A 27,016-nucleotide genomic window follows, 5' to 3' on the forward strand; every position below is an offset into this window, starting at 1 on the left:
GCCTGTGCTCACGTGCACCGGTCACCCGATGGTCTAAAAAGCCCAGCCAATTGTCACTTCTTCCTTCAAGCTCCTGTGCTGAGAGCTGCAGCCGTACATGTGACCCCAGTGTGACTCTGGAACCCTCTCAGACTCAGTTGTCACCTCACCGAGACTCTTTTCCCCTGTGTATGGATATGGCTGTTGTGTTGACATGTGGAAACTGTAATTCTCTGAGACCAATATACAGGCGTGAAAGGCAGTGGATGCTAAGTTTTGGGGGCTATTGCAGAGAGCTGGCAGGTGCGATACCTCTCCTCTCATGGGGTTGATGTTCTAGAAGAGAAGGTAAGCCAGTGGGGCCAGCAGAATGTGTGTTCACTGACATGCACACCTGTCTTAGGGTCTTACTGCTGTGAACAGACACCATGACCAACATGAGTTTTATAAAGGACAACATTTAATTGGGGCTGGCTTACAGGTTCAGAGGTTCAGTCCATATTATCAAGGCAGGAGTGTAGCAGCATTGCAGCATCCAGGCAGGCATGGTGTGAGAGGAGCTGACTTCTACATCTCCACCCAAAGGAAACCAGGAACAGACTCAGCATCCCCAGGCAGCTAGGAGGAGGGTCTCCAAACCCAATCCACAGTGACACACTTCCTCCAACAAGGCCACACCTTCTAATAGTGCCACTCCCTGGGCCAAGCTTATGCAAACTATCACAACACCTCACCTAACCCCAAGGAGGTCAGAGATGGCCTCCCAGAAGCAACTGTTTCCCTAAGATCAAAAGAAGAGCTCCGAGGAGCTGTAAGGTGGAGGGTAGCATGGTGTTTGGGGGGCTTACCAAAAGGCAAAGAGTGTGACAGATGAGCCTGGTGGAGTTCCCAAGGAAGCCAGTGGCCATGGCAAAGATGGCCTGTCACCAGTCCAGTGTTTGCCACCCAGGGTGGATATTTTCTCATTATTAACTGAACACACACACTCTTCCACCCCTTACAAAGGAAGTCATGGCTACTCTCTCCCTTCTCATTTGGACAAGACTCAGGGTAAACTAGATTATGAACCCTCTGCCTAAGGCAGGGGCTTGCTGCTGCCATTATTGCCACAATCTTAGGATGCCACTTGGCTTCACACAGCACCAGCTATTTGATGCAGAATGGAAGTGACAAGGGCACAACCCCAACCTCTGCAGAGCGTGTTCATTGGGAAGAAGAGGTGGGCAGAGAAGCCCTGTGGTGCCCTGCATCCTTCCCCTACCTCCTCCTCCTCATTAGTGGTGACTCTGCCATGCCCAGTTGGTCACTGGGAGATTCTTCAGGGGCTGTGTTCTGGGTTTGTCACTCCTACACTGAGTCACTTTTAAGATGCATGGACTTCTGAATCTTTAAAAGAAAGAACTAGAAAAGAAATCCCAAAGGCAGTTAGTTGGTAGGTCATCTGCCAAGAATGAAGAGAAAGCAGTGACAGGTTTGGGGGGCTTGGAAAGAGGGGGGGGAAATACAGGAGGGAACTGGCCAGAAACAAATGGAAAGACTAAATAAAGGCTGGGAACAAGCAAGGTCCAGCTGATAAATTTCTCATGGCGCCAACTGAGCCAAGTGCGGCTTTCCTCTCTCACAGCCCTACAGCCCTGGAGCAGAGCAGTGGAGCTCTGTGGTGGGATGGCAAACACACCAGGAGGGAGAAATGATGCAGACGTCATGGTTCCAGATTTACCAGACTGTCTGGGAGGCCTGAACTCTGGGATGTAGTTAAGGTTATACTGTAGCTGTGTTGAAAACACCGTGACCAAGACAACATGGGGAGGAAAGAGCTTTCTTAGGCTTATACTTCTGTATCACGGTTCATACTGAAGGAAGTTAGGGCAGGAACTCTATTAGGCCAGGGAACCGGAAGCAGGAGCTGATGCAGAGGCCATGGAGGGGTGCCGCTTTGGTTTGCTCTCTATGGCTTACTCTGCTTTCTTATGGCACCCAGGACCACCTGCCCATGGCTCACCCCAATGACAGTGGGCCAGGCCTTCCCACAGCAATCATTAATTAAGAAAATGCCCTACAGGCTTGCCTCTGCCCAATCTTCTGGAGACTTTGTCAACTGAGGCTCCCTCTTCTCCAGTGACTCTAGCTTGTGTCAAATTGACATAAAACCAGCCAGCACAGATTGAAAACCAGTCAAAAAGAGAAAGCCAGTAGATTGAGCAGGGAGGGCTCTCATGGCTGGCTAGTTCAGTGAGGCCAGACAGTATTATTAGTAAGAGTAAGGAAGTGACAGAGCTGGATGAGTAGGAAGTTCCATGAGGAAAATGTGGGATTTCTAAATTTACAACAACGACATGTGCCAATTGCACATGTCAAGATCCAGGTAAATGACCTGCTGTAGTGGTGGTGACAGTCATTGGTGTGTGGAGAGCAGTGGGTTTCATGGCCACGTTTATTTCTTTCTATTGCACTTTATTTATTGTGCGTGTGTGTGGTAGCTGTGCCTGTAAACACGCACGTGCACCACACACGACACACTGTGTGGATAGGTCAGAGGGCAACTCATAGGCGTCAGTTCCAGGGATCGACTCAGGTCATCAGGCTTGGCAGTGAGTGCCTTTATTTACTCACTGAGCATCACACTTCCCTGGCAGTTGTCAGGGATGGTTGAGGAGGTGACTATAGTGGAGGTGCCGTGTTCCTCTTTGAAGTCAGACTTAGAAGGTCTACAAAGGCCAGTGGCAAGGAAGGGAGGCACTGGTCCCTTGCAGATGTGAATGAACACTGAGCCTCTCCGGATTGGCAGACCGTCCCTCAGGAAGAGGTGATGTAATTCACAGTGCATTTGTATTCCCTTGGAGAAGCAAGTCCTTTGATTGATGGACCATTTTAGTGTAATTGAAAAACCAGGGAGAAATGTTCTGTTTAATGCCTGTGAAGAAAACTGAAATGCCCATAGCCTCTGAGTTGTCTCTGCAGACCTGAAACAGAGGATGTCACAGGTTACCATATGTACCATAGGGAAGGAGCCCAGTGAAATATTTACTGGATCCCAGACACTTTTCTGAGCCCATGTATCTAAGTTCTAGTATATTTTGCTATTCCCATTTTATAGATAACAAAAATGAGCCTTGAGAGATAAGGATTATCCTAGTTACGTGATTCGTAAACGATAGAACGAGGGACCTGGAAGCCCAGCATCCATCCTTTCCTGGAATGCCCTGCCAGGATCTATAGAACTTGAGTCAAGTAGAACATGTCCCTGAACCCCACTTGTGCCACATAGAGGGCAGTAGGTAGGGACATGCGTAGGCCAGTGGCAGTGGGGCACCCTCAGGAAGACTCTCAGAGGAGCTGGTGCTTGGGAATGAGTCTTGAAGCTGCAGCAGGCGCCTTGTCTGGTCCCCTGGCACCACCTCTCATACTCCCCTGAAATTCACTTGCTCTGGTCTCCTCACTGTGTGCTGCCTCAGGCCACACAAACAAAAAACAAACAAATACATATATATTTATATATATATGTATATACATACATCATACATAATTAAAAAAACTTTCCTTCTGTATAAAACTGTTCAAGTGCTAACTTTTTGGATCCTGGTGTCACAGTGCTCTTACCCTCTTCTTCAGGATGACAACCTTGATTTCTTCCTTGCTTTCCCTCTGCCAGCTGCCAGGAAACAAGGCTGCATGGGAGACACAGTCCTAAAAAAGGAAAGAACAGATGTCGCCCTTCAGGGACTCGTGATCTCCTGGGAAGGATGGAGCAGAGACTATTTCATGGTTCTTGCTCCTGTTCCTAATCTGTGACTGTTATCAAAATCCTTACAGGCACCTGAGGTGTTTACGTTGATTCATCTACGGGACAAAGTAGAAATCGAGGCTACAGTACTCTGGGGCTGCTGGAAAGCCTATGTCAGCCCAGAAGTGGGAGGCTCCCCCAGTTCTTCCAGGTGATCAAGAATGGAGAGGACTTGCAGGGAAGAACATTCCAGATGCAGAGACAAGGAAGGGGTAGAGTGTGGAGAGCCGGTGGGGCCGGGGCTGTTCTGAGAAGCCTTCTTCCTAAGGACAGGAGCAAAGTGTTCAGATTTGCATCACAGAAAAGGTCAGTGCAACAGCTGAAGGGAGAGATTGGAGGGAAGCCATATTGACTCAGCAGGAGGCTAGAGTAAAGACTGTTGGGATGACCCCAGTGATGATCAGTGTCTAAGGTCAGGGCTACAGAGAGCAAGAGATGGACTTGAGAACAGGAAGAGCCAACGCAGTCCTGACCACAGATGGCAGAAAGGGGGTATTGGGGACAGTGAGGAGAGCAGTGCCAGACACCTAAGGAGGAAGGCAATAGTGAAGCTACCCTGAGGCCCCAGGTTGGAGGTGCCTGTGGGCATTCATAGGGAAGGCACGTGCGTCTGCAGGCACATATTTGGAGCCTAGAAGAGAAGCTCATGAGAGACAATCTGAGAAGTCTCTTGTATGTAAATATGTGTTGCTGTAGCATTGAAATGGGAGTGCATCCAGGAAAAGTGTGCATGGGGAAGAAGAGATCCATAGTAACGGCTTTTCCTGTTGCTCTGACAAAATGCCTGGCAGAGTCAACTTAACGTCCGTCATCACAGGGGAGTCAGGGAGGCAGGGGCATGAAGCAGCTGGTCACGCTGTGTCCACAGTCAGGAGCCAGAGCCGTGAAGGCTGCCGTTCAGTACCCACAGTGAAGGTGGGTCTTCTCTCCTCTGTGGCAAGCCTAGAAATTCCTTCACAGACATGCCCACAAGTTTCTCCCCCCCAGGGGACTCCAGATGTCTCCTAGTTGCTGTATTAACCATGCAAGTATGGCTCCCCAGAATCACAGAAGCAAGGCTTTAAGAGAGGCTTAGGGGCAGTGAGAGAGGAGAGCCAGATGGCACAGAAGAAAGGTGGGGTAGTCCACAGGTCCCCCCAAAAAGCCTGCTTTTCTTTACAGTATGCAGCTCTTCAAGGGACCCCATTGTGCCCCCTAAGCTGCGATGACTGCATTAAAAACACCCGTGGGCTTTTCTAACCTCAGAGGGTTTTTTCCTATCTTGTTTTCTCTTTCTATTGTACAGAATCTTGTGTGGCCCACAATGGCCTCAATTTCACTGTGTAGCTGAGGATCAGCTTGTGCTTCTGATCCTCCTGCCTCTGCCTCCCAAGTGCTGTGATTACAGTCATGCACCACCATGCCCAGTGGCTTGGCTTTTCTCTTTAAGGAAGTCTAGGAAAGGTGCCCTGGACCAGGGGCCATTTTACAATAACCTGGGGGCACCTGCCAGCTACCCAGATCACTCCCGCTCTCCAACCTGCACACAGACACCACTTGACCTTTCCAATGTGGAATTCCTTCCAAGTTATGGAGAATTCTCATGGCCTGTACCAGTGTCAGGAATCCCTCAGACACTTGGAGATGGACCTGCAGGAGGGTTCCAGAGAGAAGAGATATTCAGGAGTACAGCAGAGATCCCACACGTAATGACTGGCCCTGTTCTACCTCCGTGGAAGTGTACAGGCTGGTGCCTCTCACTGCCCTCTGGTGTGGACAGTCTGCTTGTCCACTCTGTCTTCTGAGTAACAAATCTGAACATGATCCAGTGGTTCCAAAACCAGGCACCATATGTTGAAAAGCTAACTGTAAGAGAAGTGAGGAAGAAGTGCCGTATGTAGACAAAGAACACTTTTGGGTTGTTGCCATGGAAAACCCAGGCTCAGTTTGTTTACATGTTTGAGGCCTAATGTGCTCAGTGAGCCTAGTGGTGAGTTCATGAAGTATGCCTGATTCCTACTCTCTTAGGGCTCCTGTGTAAACAAAGCCTTTGTCTTCACTAGGCAGAGAGGTGGGTCTGAGGGCCAGCTCACATCTGTAATCATAGCACTCCCGAGGCAAACACAGGAGGATCTTCATAGCCAGAGGCTACAAAGTGGATTCCAGACAAGCCTGTACTACAAAGCAAGATGCCACTTCAAAAATAAATCAAACAGGCAAACAGTCTGGAAGACGTGCCCAGTGTGTGCAACTGCATCTTGTAAAGTTCATATAGTGCCCTGTATTTTTAATGGTTGGGCTAAATAATCCTTTCCAAACATCTGGTATTAGAATCTTGTCCTTCCCTGAAAGAGCTGAAGGGGCTCGAGACCCCATATGAACAACAATGCCAACCATCCAGAGCTTCCAGGGACTAAGCCACTACCCAAAGACTATACATGGACTGACCCTGGGCTCCAACTGCATACATAGCAATGAATAGCCTGGTAAGGGCACCAGTGGAAGGGGAAGCTCTTGGTCCTGCCAAGACTGAACCCCCAGTGAACGTGATTGTTGGGGGGAGGGTGGTAATGGGGGAAGGATGGGGAGGGGAACACTGATACAGAAGGGGAGGGGGATGTTGGCCCGGAAACCGGGAAGGGGAATAACAAACGAAATGTAAATAAGAAATACTCAAGTTAATAAAGATTAAAAAAAAAAATCTTGTCCTTCCAAGATGCATGGAGGCTAAGTTTTACTTATTTTAATAGAGCAGGAAGACTGGACCTATGGAATAGAGAACTCAGGAATGTACCCTTAAAGAGATATAAGGATTTCCAGGAGCCGGGTATGGTATCACAGGCGTGTATTTTCTGTAGCTGAGAGGCTGAGGCAGAAGGATTTGTGAATTGGGAGCAGACTGACTGAAGAGTGAGCCTAAGGCCACCCAGCCTGTCACATTCCGAGGACCATAATGGTCCTGAAGCACTTAAATGTCTGCATTATTTAGACTTGTGAAGAACTAGTCCTTCTTGCCCAGTGGAGAATTCAAAGGTTCCAGGAGGCTAGTCTACTCCAGGTCCCATCCATGTAAGACCAACATTCCACTTTCCCCTCCTGGACTGGCTGAGGCCTGTGCACAGCAGCAAGTCTGTGGCCTCATCACCACCTCTGTCTCCCCAGAGGGTCCACCTCCACCCCAGTGGTCTTAGAGGCAAGATCTAAGAAGGTGCCTAGTGAGGAGAAGTGGTTCCAGCTGGATTGAAAGGCTCTGGGCGGCCTCCATAAGGGCAGGCCCCAAAGGCAGGGCTGGATAGGCAGCGATGTTCCTTCCACACAACTGTGCATCCTGAGAGCAGGGATTCACCTTCTGCATCGGAGGATTCCAGCGCTGGTGCCAGGCCTCCTAGAGGCTGGCTGAGGAAGGTTAGGGTCAGTTTGCAGGTTTGTTGACCAGTGGAGGGGTGTTTCCACACTGCTTTTACCTACTTTTCTCCCCGCAGGCTGAGGGATGGCAGGAAGCTATTTTAGTAACTTTTTAACCTAACAGCACTTCTAAAACCCGAATGAAATATAGGAAGAAGTTAATTCCTTCACCCAGCTGTTTCCCCTAATTCAAGGTTAGATGGCAGGTCTGTGTCTGATAGAGTAACATGAGGTCTCCAGGCCCTCCTGGGATGCCTTGGTGCCCCTCTCCTTATGGATGAATCTGTTCTTCCTCTAAACCATGGCATACCTCAGATCCAAAGATGAAAAGATAGATAGGTAGCTACACGCCAACAGTCATTCTGGGCTGACTGTAAATCTGATCTTTGCCTAGATGTAGCAGAAACAAAATATGTTGCTTCCTCCTCATGGGAGGAACTGGCATTTTTTTTTTTTAAACAAGGAATGAAGGGTGCGTCTTCTGGCCTTTTTGAACTGGCCTCTTAGAGAGGAAAATGAATAACATCCTGATTGGCCTCCATGGGACAGAAGTGAGGGGAAGCAGCTGGGGGAGTGGGGGTGGGGAAGGGAGGCTCTGGCTTAAAAAAAGTCTTTACCCACAGAAGTCAGACTTGGCACACAGTGAGGCCAGTGGGCCAGGGGGAAATCATAACCAGGTTCACACTGTAGTTTGGGCATTTTTCACACGTACTAATGAAGTGAGCTTTTAAAGGCTCTCGCCAGGCCTGTGAGATTTAGCTGGGGTTACTAAGTCTCCCTTTAAGCAAGAAGGCCTGAGAGGGAAGAAAGAGAGATGACAGGAGTCTTGGCTCATACTGGGTGTGCACACAGACAGCCACGAGCCCTGTCTGAGGCCTGTACCTGAGCACAAGGCGGAAGTTCCCTGGTTTGCCTAAAGAGAGTGTTAATTGAGGTCCCTGATACTTGGTTAATGCTCAATACTCAGGCCTGCTACAGGGAGCCTGAGTTGAGCCTGAACCTGGCATAGGAGGACAGAAAGGGAGACCCATTAAATGTCACCTGAAAAGCACTAACCTGATGGGCCCAGGTCTGCTCTCAAGACAAACATGCCTGTCCTGCCTCTGTCTCAGCCCGTGCCCATCAACAAGAGGCCAAGAGCTGGTAATTACTTCATGGGAAAGCCAGCTATGGTGAGATACACACTGAGTCTCCAGCTTTAGTGTGTGCTGGGTGCCCTAGAAGGTTTTTTGTTTTGTTTTTGTTGTTTTTTTTTAAGACAGGAACTCATGTAGCCAAGGCTAGCCTCAAAAGTCACCATGTGGCTGAGGATGACCTTGGATTTCTGGTCCTCTTGCCTCTACCTCCCAGGTGCTAGGACTACAGGTTTGTGTCACCACATCCAGTTTATGTGGTGCTGAGGATTCAATCCAGGGTAGGACTACTTACAAGCCAGGCAAACACTGCACTAAGCTACTTATGCAGAGATCATATGAGATGCAGGTTCGTGTACAGTAAACCTGGGTAGGATCTGAGGTGGTTCACTCCTCGACATCCCCAAAGTTGTTTGTTTGTTTGTTTGTTTGTTTGTTTGGACCCCAGATCTCACTTTGTAGCCCAGGCTGGCCTCAAACATACAATCCTCCCCCATTTCTGTCTCCTGAGTGCCAGAATTACAGATCATCACCTCCATGCCTGGCTTGAACGTTGTCTAACCAACCTCCAACTACCACAGATCCCTCTGCAGTGGGTGGACCACACTGGTGGACGGCACAAGACTGGGTTTCTCCATCACAGGCCCTGCCCTACCCTTCACTTTCCTGAGGTGGGAACTGAAGACAGCTTCCTTGTCTCTCCCCGGGCCTGGGAAAGTACTCGGTGAAGGGCACAGGCTCGAGGGTGCAGCAGGTATTGTTGTCATTGTCACAGCCTCTGTACTCACCTGGTGCATTCCCGCAGCCTCTCAGCTTTTTTCCCTACGCCCTCCCAGGCCTCCATGCCTGGATAGCTGAGTCAGTGTGACCAGCCAGAAAGCTTTGACATGTCAAGACAAGAAATGACAGTTCCCAGGTACTAGCTGTTTCAGGCATGGAAGGCCTGGAACTCTGCTTGTGTGATAATTCAAGAAATCCCAGACTGAGCCCCACACCACACCCATATGCAGCCAAGACCAAGAGGTGAGCTTGTCAGCGACGGTCCTGTAAGACAAGGGCCCAAGCAAGTACCTGTCAGTCATCAGTCTACCCAGTGATCCAACTTCTGCCTACCTCAGGTGGCTACTGGGAACCTCACAGGTGATTTCTGAACTACCATGCTAGGTGAGAAACGGCCCAGAAACTTAGTATCCTCATCTGTAAAATGGAGCTGACAGCAGGGTCAGCATGTAGAGGAAGCTGCAATGATTTCAGAGTCCAGGTGAGGTCATTATGCCAAAGTGTGAGGTGTCATGAGCAACATTGGTTCCAAGTACCTTTCACATACTCTGTCTCCACTTTTTGACCCAGTCATCCCAGCCCCAGGAAACACCCCTCTGTGCAAACAGAGCTGCCTGTGGTTATCTCTGCACAGGTCCTGGCACCACTCCTTTGCAGTCTCAGAAGCAAAGAGCTGCTCTAACATTCTGCACTTGGCATGTGAATAGCAGACCAGGTCAGGTCTCCTTCCTCCAAAGCCCTTCACTGCCACTCAGAGTCTGCTTCCTTTGCTGTTGTTGTTGTTGATTACTTTCTCACTTGGTTGTTTGTTTTGAAACAGAATCTTTGGCCAAGACTAGCCTCAAAGTTTAACATTCCTGTGTAGCCAAGGATGACCTCAGATGCTTTCGTGAGCCTCCTACTGTGCACCCCGGGCACTGGGATTACAGGCTGTGCCACTAGGCCCTGTTTGTGCAGGAGCGGATCTCAGGGCTTCTTGTTCAAGGCAAGCTCATCGCTAGCACCAGGTTCACTTCAGCTTTTTGCCTAAGAATGAGGGCATTGGTAGGTTCAGATGGCAAACTGAGGAGGAAAGCTGACCACAGAGAGGCTGAGGCAGGAGGATTGCTTGAGCCCAAGAGATCTAAGGCCAGCCTGAGCAACAAACCAAAACCCAGGTTCAAAAGAAAAAAGAAAGAAGAGGAAAAAGAAGTGCTGGGTACACTGAGGGAAGTTGTCTTGTTTTGTTTTGTTGACAGGGTCTCTCTACATAGTCCTGGCTAGGCTGGAACTCACTAGTAGACCACGCTGGCCTCAAACTCATAGAGATCTATCTGCTGGGGTCACAGGCATGTACCACAATACCTGGTTGAGAACACAAATTTTAAAGTCTATTTTATAGTTAGGTAACTATTCAGACTAATGTAATTCAAAAATGGCTGGGCCTCACACCAGTCAACTCTAGTACCTTCAGCAGCACCCCAGACCTGTCCCTTCCTGCAGGACAGGCTCCTCCCTTCCTTTTCATCAGCATTGCCACAAGCTTACAGGGGCAAATGACCTTCCCTCCATTTCAGCAGCCAGTTTGTCCACTGTCCCTCCCAGGCCTTTGAAAACCATTCCGGACAGGCAGCACCCAGGCCTTGCAGAGCCAGGCTTACAGACAGCCTTGAGGAAATAAGAGAGTTGAGGGTTCTCAGAAAAGAGAGTCAGCAGTCAAATACAGTCCTAAAGGACAAGCCACCATGTCTGTGTCTGTTGGCTTCCCACCTGAAGTTGTCACAAATACCTTTTTCTTTTTAACACTTTATTTGGGGTTTGGGGGAGTGCCATGGTATGCTTATATAGAGGTCGGAGACCAACTAATATAAGTTGATTTCCTCCTTCTACTATGTGGGCCCCAGGCATTGAACTCAGTTTATCAGACTTGACAGCAAGCACCCTAACCTGCTGGGCCATCTTGCCTGGCTAATACTGATGATTTTCAAACATCATCCTTGAGTAATGGAAACAAATTTCTCAGCTCCAGGTTTCACCTCAAGAGTTTCCAGCTGAGCACTTCACATCAGCCTTGCTGTAGGGAACAGAGATCATAACCACTGCCCAACTACAAGAACCACTTTCAAACGCTGGAATAAGGTGTTGGGGATTTAGCTCAGTGGTAGAGCGCTTGCCTAGCAAGCGCAAGGCCCTGGGTTCGGTCCCCAGCTCCGAAAAATAAAAAAGAAAAGGAAAAAAGAAAAAAAACCGCTGGAATAGTTTGAAAACTCTAGGGGTGTGGCTCTGTGGGGAAACGCTTGCCACCAAAAGAGGAAATAAAGCCCCTGCTGGCGCCACTGCAGCTGTTCTGTCACAGGCAAACACCACACTGTGGTGTTAACGGGACCGCTCCTCTGACCCAAGGGGAATCTAATCAAGAGTCTTAGTGGGGGAAGTACAGGCTCCAGGTGGGCCTGGAGTCAGAATCCTGGCTGGACCCTCACACCTTCTACTTGTCTCTGCCTCCGCTCTTCAGTCTGTATGTCGGAAGTCATGGTGTCAGTCTCAGTGGTTGGCATCCTCTGAGATACAGTCTACATAGAGCAGCTGCCTGTATCTACCTCACAACAGGTCAGCAAATGTTCATTCTCTCCCTTTGATACCTCTCTGACCCAGGCCTTACTCTTTGCTATGAGAGCTGTCCTAGGAAATCCACCTTGCTGTCCTGAGAATACATAGTTCTGAGAAGTTTTTCCATCCAGGGAGTTGCTAGGTTCCTAAATCAGCAGAGTACCCAGCCTTGCTATAGAACCTGTGAGTGACATGGTGGGCACTGACCTCCATCTCACCAGCAGACCAGAGCACACAAGAGGAAATGTTGCCTTTGCCATCTAGCTTCCAACTCAGGAAAAAGCCAGCAACTGCCTAGTTTGGAGAGCTCTCTGTTCTCTGCAGCCCCGGACTGTCTGAGTCCAGAGCCAGTGGGGAGTCTGCACTGGAGCCATGCTGACAACTGCTCTCAGCCCATAGGCCAACAACAGGGGCTCTGCTAAGAGACAGAGTGATGTGTAAAGGGCTCATGTTCCTGGCTGGTCGTTGTTTCCTTGGTAGCTGTGCCTAGGTGTACAGAGGATTGGGGTAGGGGACAAATAGAATAAAGGGCTTCTGGAACCAACTCCTTCCAGAGTTGTTCTGGCGCTCTCTGATCTGGCATATGAAGTTTGTACAAAGGTGGAAACAGTTTTTGCCATTTTTCGGTGCAAGTTGGTTCACATTCCTGACACACTTTAAGAGAAATAATGTGTGTACACAGGAGTGAGTCAACATTGCGTGCAGCCAGCCGTGGCCACTGGGAGAAGAGTCAGCCAAGGAGCTGTAAGCTCACCTGCCTCCCACTGAGGCAAGCCCTGTGCAGGAACTACCAGGGAGGCAGCTCGGCAGGTCCAGGCCCTCCCTCACATGCTTAGCAGCCTCTTGACCCAGCCTGTGTGCTGTTCTCAAGCCAGTTCTCTCTTCAGCCATTTTCCTGATTCTAAAAGCTACAGGAAACACATGTGAAATGGTGGAGAGCAGATAACAAAAGCAGCTACTATCACCCGACCTGTCCAGAGGCAGCCGCGCCTAACCGTGTCTTAATTCTTATTATTCATTATTTCATTTTGTTCTAATTATGTGTGCCCCCCCCCCTGCATGCGTGTGTATTTGCGTGTTCCAAGGTGCTCTCAGAAGACAGAAGAGGGCATCAGATCCCCTGAAACTGTAATTACAGAAAATTGTGAGCCACCATGTAGGTACCGGGGCTTGAACATAGGTCCTGTGGAAAAGCAGCCTGTGCTCACGATCCTTGAGACATTTCCAGCCTCAGTCCCAAGTTCTATTTATTTACTTACTTGCTCACTTGTTTATTTAAAACTTTAAGAAGCTGTTGGGTATGGTGGTGTACACTTTTAATCCCAGCACTCAGAGGCAGGTGAATCTCTTGTCAGTTTAAGACCAGTGAGTTCCAGGCAAACCAAGGCTACAGAGTGAGGCCTGTCTTAAAAAAAAAAAAAAAAGAAAGAAAGAAAAGAAAAATCTAGAAATTTCTGTTCTCATTCTCAGATATGAATGACCTAGATGACCATTGGATGTGAGAGACATGGCCTCCATTAGAGCAACTCACCTGCCCTCTTGAGCCCCAGGCAGATGGTCTCAGTGAAGTGGGGTACACATTACCCACCCATGTGCTCTGACTCCCCATCCAAGCCTCCTGCTGTGCACCTCACACATCATCAGTCATCCTCACTGATATGGGTACCACCTGCCTCAAAATTGTTCCTCAGACTACTTGTCTTCTTACCTGAGGGGGGTGTGTCTGCTCAGTTATCTGTCTGTCCTCACTCCATCATGTTGAGGCTGGAACAGACTACCCAGCCCATGAGCATTCCTCGATTCCCCCATCTCTATGTCCTCTCTCTTACTGTGGGAATCCTGGGACCATACGGGGGCTCTGGCAACCTCACGTTTGTATGGCAAGTGTTCTACCCACTGGGCCATCTCCCCGGCACAAAGATGAGATTTCTAAATAAGGTCACATTTAGAGTCTGCAGCTGGACATGTATTTGGGAAGATGAATCTGCAGTAGGTGAAGCTTCCAAGATCGCCGCCACTGGGGAGATGACTTCCCCCGTCACAAAGTGAGAAAGTAACAAGAATTGGCATTGGAACCTGGGTCCTCTGCTTATCGTGCACCTTTAATTTGTTAAAAACGCAGCTGTTGCCCCATTGTGCTTGGTTGTGTTATCTGCCTCGTAGGAAATGAGATTTGGTAGCTATTACCCTAGCATACCTCGGACATCATCTCACCATTGCTCCATTAGTGTATTATTGACAGTGACATTGAAGCCATTAGTGCAGATGGGAATCCCTTAGGTGGGAGTCAGTCCATTCATATGGTGACACTCACAGGCATGGGTGACTTGCCTAGAGTAACCAGAAAAGTTATGGGGGAGTTCTGGTTGGAACAGTTTGAGTCAAAATCTCTATTCTAACTTTTAACATGCAGTGTCATCAGTATTGCAAATTATAAACATAGCCTAATTGTCCTAGTGACTACTCTGTGTTAATTCACCATGCATCCATCCCTGTTTAACAGTGCCCGTTAGATTCCCCTGTTCAATTCAGCACACCCAATCCCAACCCCATAAATGTGGCCACACCTGGCAGGCTGGTCCATGAGCCTCTGACCAGCAGCTTATCCCTTCTCGCAGTAGTTTTAGGGACCTCTAAGGATCTGTGCAAAACAGGAAGATGCACCACCAACACATCTGGCGGTCAGTGTTAGCGCTGGTGTTTCTTTACCACGCTGGTGTTTGGGGGTTGGTTTGGTCTGGTTTGGTTTGATTTTCTTTTCTCTCAGTTCACTTCCAAAGCTGGAAGAGTAGATTTTTTTTTTCAAAATAACCTAATGACCATAGCCCAAACTCCACAACCAAGTGACTATACATGGGACTCACATGGCTTACATACGTTCGTGAGACATAGCAGATAGCTGGAGTCCAGGCCTCTTTGCTGTGTAGCACATCTGTCCGTGTGTGTGGATCACACAGTCAGTTGTCATAGAGGAGGTAGGTTCAGAGAAATGTGTTCACCATCGGATGGTTTGAACATCCTAAGCCTACTCATGCAAGTCAAAGTAGCACACACAAGCCGCTCACTGGGGATTGTCTTCCCCACTCCTTATTTGGGTTGTTTGTTTGTTTGTTTGTTTGTTGTATGGCAGGATTTTGCTGTGTGGTGCAGACAGGCCTGGAGCTCACAGTGATCCTCTGGCTTCAGCCTCTCAAGTACCAGGATTACAGGCACAAACTCTCATATCTCTTGGAATTAGGGGCTACAGTAAGCACAAGCTATGGGAGGCTGGTGCTTACAGAACCACTGTTATCTAGTGAACTTCCTTCATTAAGTAGAAGTATGCTCTCTAAAGTAGCAATGACATATGAACGACTCACAGCTGCTCGCTCTTGCTACCAAGTGCTACACTGCACAATTAACAATTGTCCCTCCTTGAAGTGTCCTCACTGTACATGGTTCTGTGTTACAGAGGACATTGCAATCCACGCATATAATATCCTTAGATCCTGTCCTGCCCACTCTTGCTCTTTTAGCTCTTCTGTAGCCTAGGCTGGCCAGGAAGTCATGGCAGTCCTCCTACTTCCGCTTCCTAAGTGCTGGAACTACAGGCACGAGCCCTGTTTGCATCACGCTCTGGGTAACAGAAAGTGTAATGGGTGTGTGTGCTTTTACGACATCCCCACAGATCTGTACATGACGCTGCTCTGTGATGATGGCTGTGTCACTTGATGATGAGCTGTCCCGTTCCATTAACTTGTAGAACACCATCTTCTACGTTGTAGGCATGTGAATGGAGTTCCTTTGGGAGCTGGCCTAAAGGATCAAGAAGAAAGGATAAAATCCTCATATCCTCTCACACTACCTCCCCTTCTATCCTGAGCCACTCTGTTCTAAGTAACATACTACTGACAGGCTAAAAATATGCTTGGGGACACAGCTAGTAACCAATTATATTAGTCACAGTTCTCTGGGGGATAGAGCCAATGAGAGTTTATATAGATAGGTAGGCCACCCTGAGTTTGTAAAACCCAAGAACCTGGGAAGAGCGGCCAGCACAGGCTGCCAAGCTGGGAGCTGCAGACAGACACTGGGCCTCCCCCGGCCTGGTCCTTTCTGAGTCTCAGCCTCAAGTCCTAAGTGCACAGAGAGCCATGGAGGAGACTGCTTTCTCTTCCCACCCACTTTCCACCTTAGTCCTTCCTCCTCTTTTTAATCTCAGTTCTGTCTTCTGCCTGCCTTGGCCCTCAATGATGAGGCTCTGGCACTCAGGCTGTCCACTCAAGTGACTGTCACCTTTCCCAGGTGAACATGATCACTCAGATCCCAGATCTGTTGAAGTAAGCCTGACCAGTGAAGTCTGGACTCCTTGGGCTCTAGAGGAATCCAAGCCCCCAGGAACTCGTAAGCTATCTGGAAGGACAAAGCACGTAAACAACATGGGGATGTAGACGGCAGTGATCTGTTGGCTCCCCAGATTAGCCTGAGTCCACACAGGAGCGTCAAGCTAAACATCCTGAAATCACTTGCATGATGTTTATATGCAAACCTACTACTTTTTTCCAGTGCTAGAGATCAAACCCCAGAGTCTCCTGTAGCTCACATTAGACAGGCATTCAACTACCTGGCCACATCCCAACCCTACAGGTATATGTCTGTCTCCCCTCCTTCATCTATGTATATGTCTGTCTCCCCCTCCTTCCTCTATGTATATATCTGTCTCCCCTCCTTCCTCTATGTATATATCTGTCTCCCCTCCTTCCTCTATGTATATGTCTGTCTCCCCCTCCTTCCTCTATGTATATGTCTGTCTCCCCTCCTTCCTCTATGTATATGTCTGTCTCCCCCTCCTTCCTCTATGTATATGTCTGTCTCCCCTCCTTCCTCTATGTATATGTCTGTCTCCCCTCCTTCCTCTATGTATATGTCTGTCTCCCCTCCTTCCTCTATGTATATGTCTGTCTCCCCCTCCTTCCTCTATGTATATGTCTGTCTCCCCCTCCTTCCTCTATGTATATGTCTGTCTCCCCTCCTTCCTCTATGTATATGTCTGTCTCCCCCTCCTTCCTCTATGTATATGTCTGTCTCCCCTCCTTCCTCTATGTATATGTCTGTCTCCCCTCCTTCCTCTATGTATATGTCTGTCTCCCCCTCCTTCCTCTATGTATATGTCTGTCTCCCCCTCCTTCCTCTATGTATATGTCTGTCTCCCCCTCCTTCCTCTATGTATATGTCTGTCTCCCCTCCTTCCTCTATGTATATGTCTGTCTCCCCCTCCTTCCTCTATGTATATGTCTGTCTCCCCTCCTTCCTCTATGTATATGTCTGTCTCCCCCTCCTTCCTCTATGTATATGTCTGTCTCCCCCTCCTTCCTCTATGTAGGCGTGTGTTATGGGGGCGTTGAATGTAGAGCTTCAAGTAAGCTGGGAAGGCATCCTGCCACTGAGCTGTGCCCTCTGACCCAATTACAAATTTTAGTTGGTAAATGCATAGCTTTCACCAGATCTACTCCGAAAGATAAAGTCACCTTCTACACTGGGGCTTTGAGCTCACTGCCCCTTGGGTAGCTGCCCAGGGTCTCCCGGAGCAGGTCAGACTTGAACCCAACCTTAGAAAAGGAGATTTTGAGAATTACAGAGCAGGAGCCAACCCCAGAGGGAACACTTCCCAAATTAAGACCAATTAAAGCCTGTGTCTCTCCAGCTCAGATATTAGTAGCTGCTGCTTCCCAGAGTTTGGTGAACTCAGCTCCTTTCCCCCTTACACTATTTCCCCATTCCTCAGAACAAGGCTTGACTCACATCAGAGTAGACACTAATCAATGTTTGATGAGAGTGAGTCAAATGGAGCAGCCAGCATGAGAGGGGCCTCTAAACAGCTCCAGGACCAGGCCCTGAGCTGGCACCGTTGTTAGGCGGTGTACCCTGAGCTCTCCAAATAGCCTGCTCTAGGTGAGCATTTCCTGGCTCCCTCAAACAGTCCTGTCTCCATAATGGGACACAAATATCCCCTGTCCAAAGGAGTGTCTTTGGACCAATCAAATGAAGGATAGCTAGCTGTCCCATCAGTGCTGACAAGATAGGCAGTTGCCTAAGTGCCAGAAGTGACCTCATCCTCCAAGGACTTGGCTTCTTCACCCAGCACCTGCTGATCCCTGTGTGCCTGCAACCCTGCTCTCACTCCAGTGTGGGAGGCTCATCAGACAAGGGCTGCCCCAGGAAAAGATATCAGAGTCTCCTTAGGGCCTCCTCCTAGCAGGACGAGGGAGGCTATTTTCTCTTTGCAGCATCTCGGGACAATAGAAAGGACCGAGGGCTCCTTGGCTGAGCACTCTCGGGGTCTCCCTGCCCACAGATCCTTAACTATGCCATTGCTAAGAGACTACATCTATTGGTTTGTGTTCTCCTGAGTGCCGTCAGGTAGACAGGATGACTCGTCGCCATGACTACAATGTTGTAAGGAATGTGGGCTGATCTCATGCCTTCAAAAGGGATCAGTGGAAGGTGACATTAGGGAAGATAGAGGTGATTTTTACAGAGAACTGTTCTCATATAACAGCAGGTGCCACTAAAAGTACTGCTGTGAGAGCTAACAGGGTGAGCTCCACACTAAGAATTGAGAGATGTGTTCCAGATCTGTCATTTACAGACTCGGAGCATGTCACTTAAGCTTCCCATGCTTCAGCTCCCCTATGAATTAAGGCAATGCCTCTACCACCATCGGGGCCATTGTGGTGGTCAACGTGTATGGCACTGCCTCCAGTGGTGAAAAGGTGTGCTTAGTTGGCATTGTGACCATCATCAAGACAGCTACTGTTTTCACTGCTTACAGTGCTGGGGATCAAAGCCAGGGCCTCCCACATGCTATGCCAGGACTCTGCCCCTGAGCCATACCCCATGGTATTAACATGCCCACAAACACACCTGCTCTGTGCGGAGCCCTCATGCGCCTTGTGCTTTCTTTTACCTCAATCAACGCCTGAGGCAGCTCTGAGGCTCTGTCCCTTTTGCACTCTGGTGGGTGAGGATTCCGAGGCTCCTGCCTTGAGTGAGGCAGCTGGTACAGCTGAAAGCGTGTTCTAGGTTGTTTCCCAGTCCCCACTCTTAGACCGCCTCATGATTCTTTTCTCCTCATCCCATAGGAGGCTGAGGTCTCTAGTACAAGCCTGGGCTGCACAGTCTTTAAGAGCCTGTCTCAAAGACAAGTACATACTACCCTGCTTTTACCATCTGTGGGCTGGGCCCTCTCTCCCGACCCTTCTTTTGTGTTTGTTTCCTTTCTTACCCAAACATCTCTTGCTACAATTATTTTGCTTTTTTAATATTTATATTGCTTCAAAAATTCTCTTGCTTCTGATTACTTTTTTCTTTTTCCCTGCTTGACTCTGGTCCTTTTGTCCCTGCCTCAGCTCCTTTCCCTGACCTCCAAACACTGCATGTGTGGACACCTTTTAGAGGCAGGCTCCCTGCTCTTGTGACAGGAGAGTGGGTCACTCCATTCCCAGACTTCCAAGCTCTGAAAGGAAGCAAAGTAAATAGAGGAAAAGCTGACATCTTTTTTTCTGATGTTACTAAGTGTACATGCCCCAGGTTGACTTTTCTGGATCTTCTCACTAGAGCATAGAGGAGCTCAGCTTCCTAAAGAGAACCTTGCTCAGTGTTTTCGTTCCTTGAGAGAGGCACAGAGAGTACTTCTCCTGTCAGTTCCAAAGGGTCATGGCTGCCACCTCAGACGTGGATGAAGCAGCTAGAGGCATCTTCTCAACATTGCTGAGTAGGAATACATCTGCAAGCTTAGTGTCTGTCCTTAGTCCAGTGTCCTTGAGGACACACTCCTAGGAGCCATTGCTAACATTGGAGTGTCAGCTGGGGCCTTGTCTCCTGCTACTGCATAGCTATAGTTCTCTTTAAGGATCCAGTGACATGCATTCCCCACCCCCTAAGTCCCAATGCCTGGTTCCTCAGACCCCCCATCCTAGCCCAGTGCAGTGGAGGGGCTCCCCATGTTAAGGTCCCACCTGATGGTAAATACCACACTACCGTCAGGCTCCTTCCTGAGGAGCTTTATCGGTAGATGCTGTCCACTCTCCCTGTGCCAGGAATCTACCTCACAATTAGGTGAGAAATAAATCAAAGCCAAAGTTGCCTGATGAAATTCAGGAGCCGGCAGTGACCCTTGCCACACATATAAATCCCAGCAGGCTGACCAAGGGCCTTTGTCTGGTCAAAGAGTTCAGGATTATCAGGCCCACTTTGCTGATGTATGGAGGCACCGGCTGTCCGAGTGTTTACTAACGGTTATCACCTCCATGCTGCCGCCGTTATCACAGACAGGGCCGCCCGCCGGGGCCGAGGCTCGCACCCTCTCTATTACCACCTGTCAGTGGCAGCGAGTGTGCGCTGACACTGCCCAGTCCTGCCCGGCAAGGAAAGATAGTTTCTGACGGCTGATCAAAGAGAAGAAACAAGACCTGATAAAGAATGTGCGTTTCGTGTACTTTTAACTTTGGGGAAACATCGGCATTTGCATTTTTTCCTGGTCCTCTGGTGCTGGCAGGAACCAAGCTCAATAAATGTAGTAGATTCAGTTACCTAATCGCTGGGGAAGTGGTATGTGCTTAAAGCAGCAGACCATGACCATAATCTCTTTCCAAGAGAGACTGGATGAAATACGCTTTCTCAGTGACCACCCCCAGGAGGTTGCCGTAGAATAAAGTCAAATCACTTCAATTCGGTCTTTGAAGTGATCTTGCACGTAACATCTAATCTTGGCATCCAGCAGAACGCTGTGTACTTTCTGGAACTTGGGAACCAGGTTTGGATTAAGAAAGGATCCTTGTTGAAGATGCTATCACCCAACTGTATCGTTCACATCCCTGAAACGGTACCCCGGATATACCTATGTCCCTGACGGCTAGGAGCCAATCTGCAGTGAGGCAGAACAAGTTCCAGACCTAGGCATCAGCACATCTGAGTCCTGGCACCAGGTCTGTCACGGCCTGCTGTTTATTCTAAGCCCTTGACCTCTCAGAGCTTCACCTGTAAATGAGGCTGGGTATAGGTTGTAAGGGACAGTGGCTTAGGAAGTTTCCCCCTTCATTATTGATCTTGGCAGTGGTAATAGTAATGTGTGTGTGCATGGGTGCATGGGTGTGTGCATGCATCTGCAGGCTCCCTGCTCTTGTGACAGAAGAGTGGGTCACTCACATGGATTCCTCAGGACTTTCAGTGTTCACCTTCCACTTTGCTTGATATAGGATGTCTTAGTGTGCACCAGATTAGCCATCCCACAGGCTTCTAGGAACTCCCCTGTCTCTGCCTCTCATCTCATCATAGGATTCCTGGGATTAAAGATGCTTGGGCTACTGCAGCCAGCTCTACCCCAGTTCTGGAGATCCGAACTTGGGTACTCATACTTGAGTTCAAGGGTTTTAGCCACTGAGCCATCTTCCAGGCCTTCTTTTATTTTACATAGTATCGTAGAATATCACGGTCTGGCCTAAACTCACTGTGTAGCCAAAGATGACCTTGGATTTCTAATCCTCTGGCCTCAGCCTCCCAGGTGCTGGGATTTACAGGCGTCTCTCTGTCTGACTTTGGCAGGGGATGCTACATGATCTCATGCTTGCTAGGCAAGCATTCCTTGAGCTGAGCTACATCTCTCACCTGTAACCATTCAAGGTTGTAAGTGGAGAGTGATGGTGTCAAGGAAAAGCAAGGTTGTTTGGGTTGAATCTGGGAAGGGGTTCCTTTTCCCTGCCTTAGCTCTGTCTCTGAACCCCATCACTCCTCAGAGACTGCTCTTAACTCCACATGCCTCATTATCAGTACAGCAGTCAGTCCTACCTGTACTCTCCGATCCAGCAGCACAGGCCACTGAGCCTGCTCCCATACCTGTTCCTGGGGAGCCCACCCCCATTCTTCTGCTGGAAAGATGAAAGTGGCCCTGTATGTGACAGGCCGCAAGGGTGGGTAGACAGAACAGCCTGCCCTCTGAAGGTACAGACTCAACATCATCTGTCCCACACGTATCACAGGTACCTTCGACCGGAGCGTGACCCTGTTGGAGGTGTGTGGGAGCTGGCCTGAGGGCTTCGGGCTGCGACATATGTCCTCCATGGAGCACACAGAAGAGGGCCTCCGGGAACGGCTTGCAGATGCCATGGCCGAGTCACCGAGCCGAGACGTTGTGGGATCTGGAACAGGTAAAGGTGTCAACAGACTTGTGACCTGACTTGGTTGTGACTTGAACCTGGTGGCGTTGAGCTGGAGGGGAGAGGGCATCTGTGGTGTTTAACCGTGTTTTCATGGCTTAGCACTCTGAGGGCCTTCCAGTATAGAAAACTCTGAGGCTGGGAAATCCCTGTGGGAACCACCTCTCCCTCCTGGAGCAGCACACAAAGATACCTTGAGAAATACGGTAGTAGGCCTGGGGCTGTGGCTCCTCACTGGAGTCCGTGCATGGCATGCATGATCCCTAATACCACAAGAGAGGCAGGTAGACAGACAGTTGTACTTGTTAGTGATTCCCAAAACTACCTCCAAGAAGCAGCATGTCATATACACACACATACACACACACACACACACACACACCTCTCTACCTCTGGCCTAGTTCTTCTGTTCCTTTACTAAGGAAACAAGAGTATAGCATCTCTGTAGATTAGTGGCTCCTGCCTAGATAGTCATCAGCTCCTGCAGAGTGCAGTGGATGGGTGGGAGGGGTTAAGGTAGAGGTAGGGAGTCCTTACCAGGCCCTAAATGACAGCTATCTCAGAGGGCTAGCCTACTCTAAACCCCATCTTCCCTGCAGGGAAAGGAGAAGCTACAGTAAACTGTACCCTGTCCCTCAGACATAGACATAGATAGACCACCTGCACCTCACACCCCAAATGTGTATCAAATTTATCCCAAGGCCTCTGTTCTCCCTCTGTACCCAGAGATAGCAGTCCACCCCCTTCCCACATACCCTGGGAGCTAACTAATCCAGTAACAGTTTTGTTATGTCAGCACTTCTGGTCAGCCATGGTTCCCAAGAACTAGAGTCCGTGTCCCTGAGCTCACCCCCAGGAGCCTCCCTCTTCCGGGGGCTGGGAACTCCTGGAATGACCCCATCTGCCACCACCTTCTTCAAAGTCTCGTGGACACCTCAGCAGCGTCTGTGGGCAGTTGAGCAGGTAAATTTAGTCACAGGCGCTTCTTCAGCTTCTCAGAGAGTAACCCGATTCATCTGTCAGACAGCTGAGGGACCCAGGAGTTTGTGATTTTAACAACCAGGATGTGAAATTAAAAAGAATTTAAAGAAAAAAACAGAGAAAATTAAATGGGCAGGTCAGAAAAATAGATTTCCCGCCCTCGTTTTCCCAGCCAGCTTTCCATTTTCTTCCTCACATGGTCACCAGAAGGGATTCCATCGATTTTCCTTGGCCATATTAGATGAGTGGTTGGTTGGTTGGTTGGTTGGTTTGGTTTTAACTTGCCTCCACTTTTAGGTAAGTAAGCAAATCAGATAAAAACCAACTCGTTTCTTTCTCTGTGGCTGACATGCACTACCCTACCCCCCCCCTTTTTTTTGCTAACGTGTCCACCTGGTACAACAAAGGCAGGACAGTGCAGTGCCTGTAGATGAGACTTTGCAGTGAGTCCCTCTGCCCATCGTGCCTGATCTGCTTCCACCCCAGCTCTGCTTCTCTAGGTGACTCACGGCACACAGATAGGGCAGTACGAGTGTTTGCCTCTGTTGGGTAGTCTTGCACTAGATAAGTCAGGCCTCCAGTGCCTTCCCAGGCACCTTTGTGTTGATGTATGTCATGTGACTAAATTTACTCCTTATCAACTTGTGACAGGCCATCTCAGAGCTTGCTCTCCAGACCCCTCACACAGCGGCCCTTGTACTGTGTTAACACTGACAAGGGTGGGTTGACTAGCACTGGGTATATAAACTGCTTAACAACCAGCTTTCCAAAGGAAGCGAAGAACAACCCTCCCCCACACACAGTACCCTGACTTGTAGAGATCAGTAGTGTGAAAACTCTGTTATCATTGTTTATTAAAAGCTATCAGCATGTCAGGTCACTGGGTGCCTGAAAGTGTAACAGTCAGCAGTCGCTTGCTCCAGGGCCTCCCCAGAAGCAACAGGACCAGTGAGCTCTCACGGAAGGAAAGGAAAGTCCTACTGTCCAGTGCCGGAGTGGAGAGCTATTGATCAAGGATTCAAAAGTTTGCTTAGATAGGACAAGTGTATTTGAGGTCTGGTGTACCATATGTTAGCCATTGAGAAGAATAATATGCCATATTCTTGAAAATGGCAAGACAGTATGTTAAATGTCCTCATCACCAAAACCAAGGTAAGTATGTGAGGTAATGTGTGTTAATTAGCTCTGTCTAATCATTCCACAGTGTCTGTGTGTTACAAAACATCATGCTGTACGTAATGAGAATATCCTTCTTTTTATTCAAATCATTTTCTAAAGTGTTCTGCAGACCAGCAGCACCATTCTTGCCCAGGAGCTGATAAGGTTTGCAAAGTTAGTTGAGATTATAGCCTGTACAAGTCCTTGGGTTTGATCCTTAGAGCCCAAGAGGGAAAAGGAAACTCAGAATCCAGCCCTGGTCTATCAGCATCAGCACTTGTCTTTTTTCCTTCCAGGGCTGGGGATTGAACCCAGAGCCTCACACACACTAGGCAAGCCCTTTACCACTAAGCTATACCTCCAGCCCAGCATCTGCATCTTAACATGGATATATTAATGTTGAAGAAGATCTGTTTAAAATGTGGTGAACATGAAATGCAGATGTCAATTCGGCCCTCTGTGGTGGCTGCTGGCCAGTTGATCTGACTAGCTTCCACATGTGATTTGCAAGTCTGTCTGTGATGTAATTGGCCAAGTTGGTTTCTTGCCAGTCGCCCAGCACCCATCTTACCTGTTACCTCTGCATTATCTCTTTCCATAATGTGTCAGTTTGAGGTCCATCTAGCCCTGCTCTTACTCAGTTGGGCCTGCACAGGTATGCAGTTCCCTGCCACTGAGCTGAGCTGTGAAGTTCCTAATGTTCTCTCTTCCATTCTCAGTTACCTGTCTGCTAGAACAGAATCCTGCTTGTCTCAGATACAACACCTGTCTACTGATACCCGTACCTGTCTGCCTACTGTTTCCTGAGGTCTACATCTACCTAGGTGCCAGTTGTTAAACCCACATATATGCCAATTTACTGAAGTCTATATCCTAGATACTGACTGTTTACTGACTGAGCTCTGCAGCTTCCTAAGTACCTACTGCTTACTAAGGTCTGCACCCACCTGGGTGCCAGTTGCTTACTAGTGGGCATCTCTGCCCACCTAGGTTCCTGAAGCTCTGCACAGCCCCTCCTTGTTAATGGGGTTTCTGGCCTCTCCCTTCTTGCAGCGACACCCCTACCAGCTCCATGATCCTATCGCTGCTACTTGTTTAGTCCAATACTCAGTCTCCACCTTGACCTCAGCCACTTTCCTTCTGCAGAGATAACTGTTCCAACCCAACCATCACCACCCCAGCCGCCCTGTCTCTTCAGCTCACCCTGTCAGAGAATGGTTATCCTTCGAGAATGTTGTCAACTTCCTACCACCCAGATCCTAAATATCCCTCTTGCCAAGGAGGAGCAGTCTCTGACCCCAGCCCACCACTGTGCCCTCCGGAGTCATCACTGGACACAGGGGCCTGCAGGCCCTCCCAGGGCTGGCTCAACCTCTCTTCAGCTCCTAGCTCTTCTGCTACCCCTGCCTGTCCTCTGTCCCTCTTCTGGCTTTCCCTTCCCATCTTACAGAATGCTTCCAAAGGCCTTTCCTTCTCCTTCAGCACGTGGCAGTCTCTGCTTCTGTGGCTTCCAAGCCAGCTCTCACACCATTTCCAAAACAGCCTATCCAGTCACTTCCTGGTAAATCCATACTTCTGGGAGCTAACCCACAGCCTTAGCTGTTCCTCCTCTAGGCACACTCTACTCCATGGATACAAAACCATCCTGACTAGACGGCCCTCTCTAGACGTATCCCCACTGCCTCCGAGCATGTCAGGCTGGAACCCTGGGACCCTGAACACGTGTAAGGCTCTCTGATAACCTTCTTCTGTCTGGAATGTTGTCTGCCTGAGCCCCTCCCCTCTCAACTGTTTCCCCAAAAATAACTCAGTTAATTCCTCCTTAGCAGACATTTCTTCCAATATTGCCTTTTTAAAAACATAGCACTCTTTAAATAAACAAAAATATGGACTTATTACAATTGTTTTCTAGGTAAAGATAAAATTTAGTACTCCCTACTGGAGGTGGAATTTAAATAAACACCTGGCTACATATAGAGTCCATTTTAAACTTTATCTCTTCCGATCACTAGTTTAAACTCTCATTCTTTCTTGCTTTCTCCAACCCCTGACATTAAAAGCCTAAGCCTCTTACACAGACCACAGTTCAAGTATTGCAGACCACAAGCAGCCCTAGAAGCTAAGAAGGACTGACTGTCTCTGCCTGGTGGCGGTGTAGACTTCTTTCCAGTACCTACTGAATTATCAGTCAAGGAGAGACTCCATCTTGTTCCGTCCACCATCTCCGTCCATCACTCCAGAAGTGCTTAGCCTCTGCCCACCATTTCTGCTGTAAAGGCAGATCACACCCTGACCCAGTTTGCCAAACTCAGGCGTTCCCAGAACCGTGCCTCAGATGTGCGTGCAAGGCACATTGCTTTGATTTCATGATACTTCACTGAATTAAGATTTGCTACTTGAAAACCAAGGCTGTCGTTGATTCTGCTAGATCCTCGGGGTTTCTCTATGTCTATCAGTGACCCAGCATCAAGCCTGAAAGACTATTTTCAGTTAACTTTTATTTACTGAAAGGGCTGTGCTTTCTCTTAACATGAGAGGCATATTTTGAACATCACATAGTTTTTCTATGGTTACAGGAAGTTTCAGTCAGTTCATTAACAAATGTCTGTGATTTCCTATGCTTTGCAAAAGATGATTTTAATAAGCTCTGTGTGCACGTGGAGAACACATGCTTCACTGCTGACCCTCACTGTGGGGCTGTAGGAAGTAAGGTCTCAAGGATGGCAGCTGAGGCTGGAGAGGTGGTTCAGTGGTTAGAGCACTGGATGCTCCTACAGAGAACCCAGGTTCAGTTCTCGGCACTCATACGTAGCTCACATATCTGTCGCTGTGATTCCAGTCCCAGAAGATCTGACACCCTCCTCTTGTCTCTGCAGCCACCCCCCCTCTCTCGCACATGCACACACGCACACACACATACACACACACACATGCACACACACATTATGCCCAGATAGGTACAAATGCAGGTAAAACACCCTTACATACAAAAAGTGTTCTTTTAATTAGTAAATAAAAGTGAATGGGAGCTTTTA

General features: G+C 48.7%; 2 protein-coding genes across 16 annotated transcripts in view; one reads left to right on the top strand and one right to left on the bottom strand.

Moving 5' to 3' along the window:
- Window positions 1–27,016, bottom strand: part of LOC134480843 (large ribosomal subunit protein eL21-like) — a 1,068,210-nt gene that overhangs the window by 517,316 nt on the left and 523,878 nt on the right. The gene's annotated exons all lie outside the window — the stretch shown is intronic.
- Bcas3 (BCAS3, microtubule associated cell migration factor) overlaps window positions 1–27,016 on the top strand; it is a 459,409-nt gene that overhangs the window by 414,401 nt on the left and 17,992 nt on the right. For 13 of the 15 annotated variants that reach the window (XM_039086499.2, XM_063269534.1, XM_039086495.2 and 10 more), the window contains one exon: window positions 21,666–21,833. In XM_039086499.2, coding sequence (XP_038942427.1) covers window positions 21,666–21,833 — 168 coding nt within the window. Of the gene's footprint in view, window positions 1–21,665; window positions 21,839–27,016 lie in introns of those variants that run through there. The other 2 variants (XR_010055214.1, XR_010055215.1) reach the window with 1 other exon arrangement.

The sequence above is a fragment of the Rattus norvegicus genome, chromosome 10, assembly GCF_036323735.1.
Source record: "Rattus norvegicus strain BN/NHsdMcwi chromosome 10, GRCr8, whole genome shotgun sequence".
Classification (NCBI taxonomy): domain Eukaryota; kingdom Metazoa; phylum Chordata; class Mammalia; order Rodentia; family Muridae; genus Rattus; species Rattus norvegicus.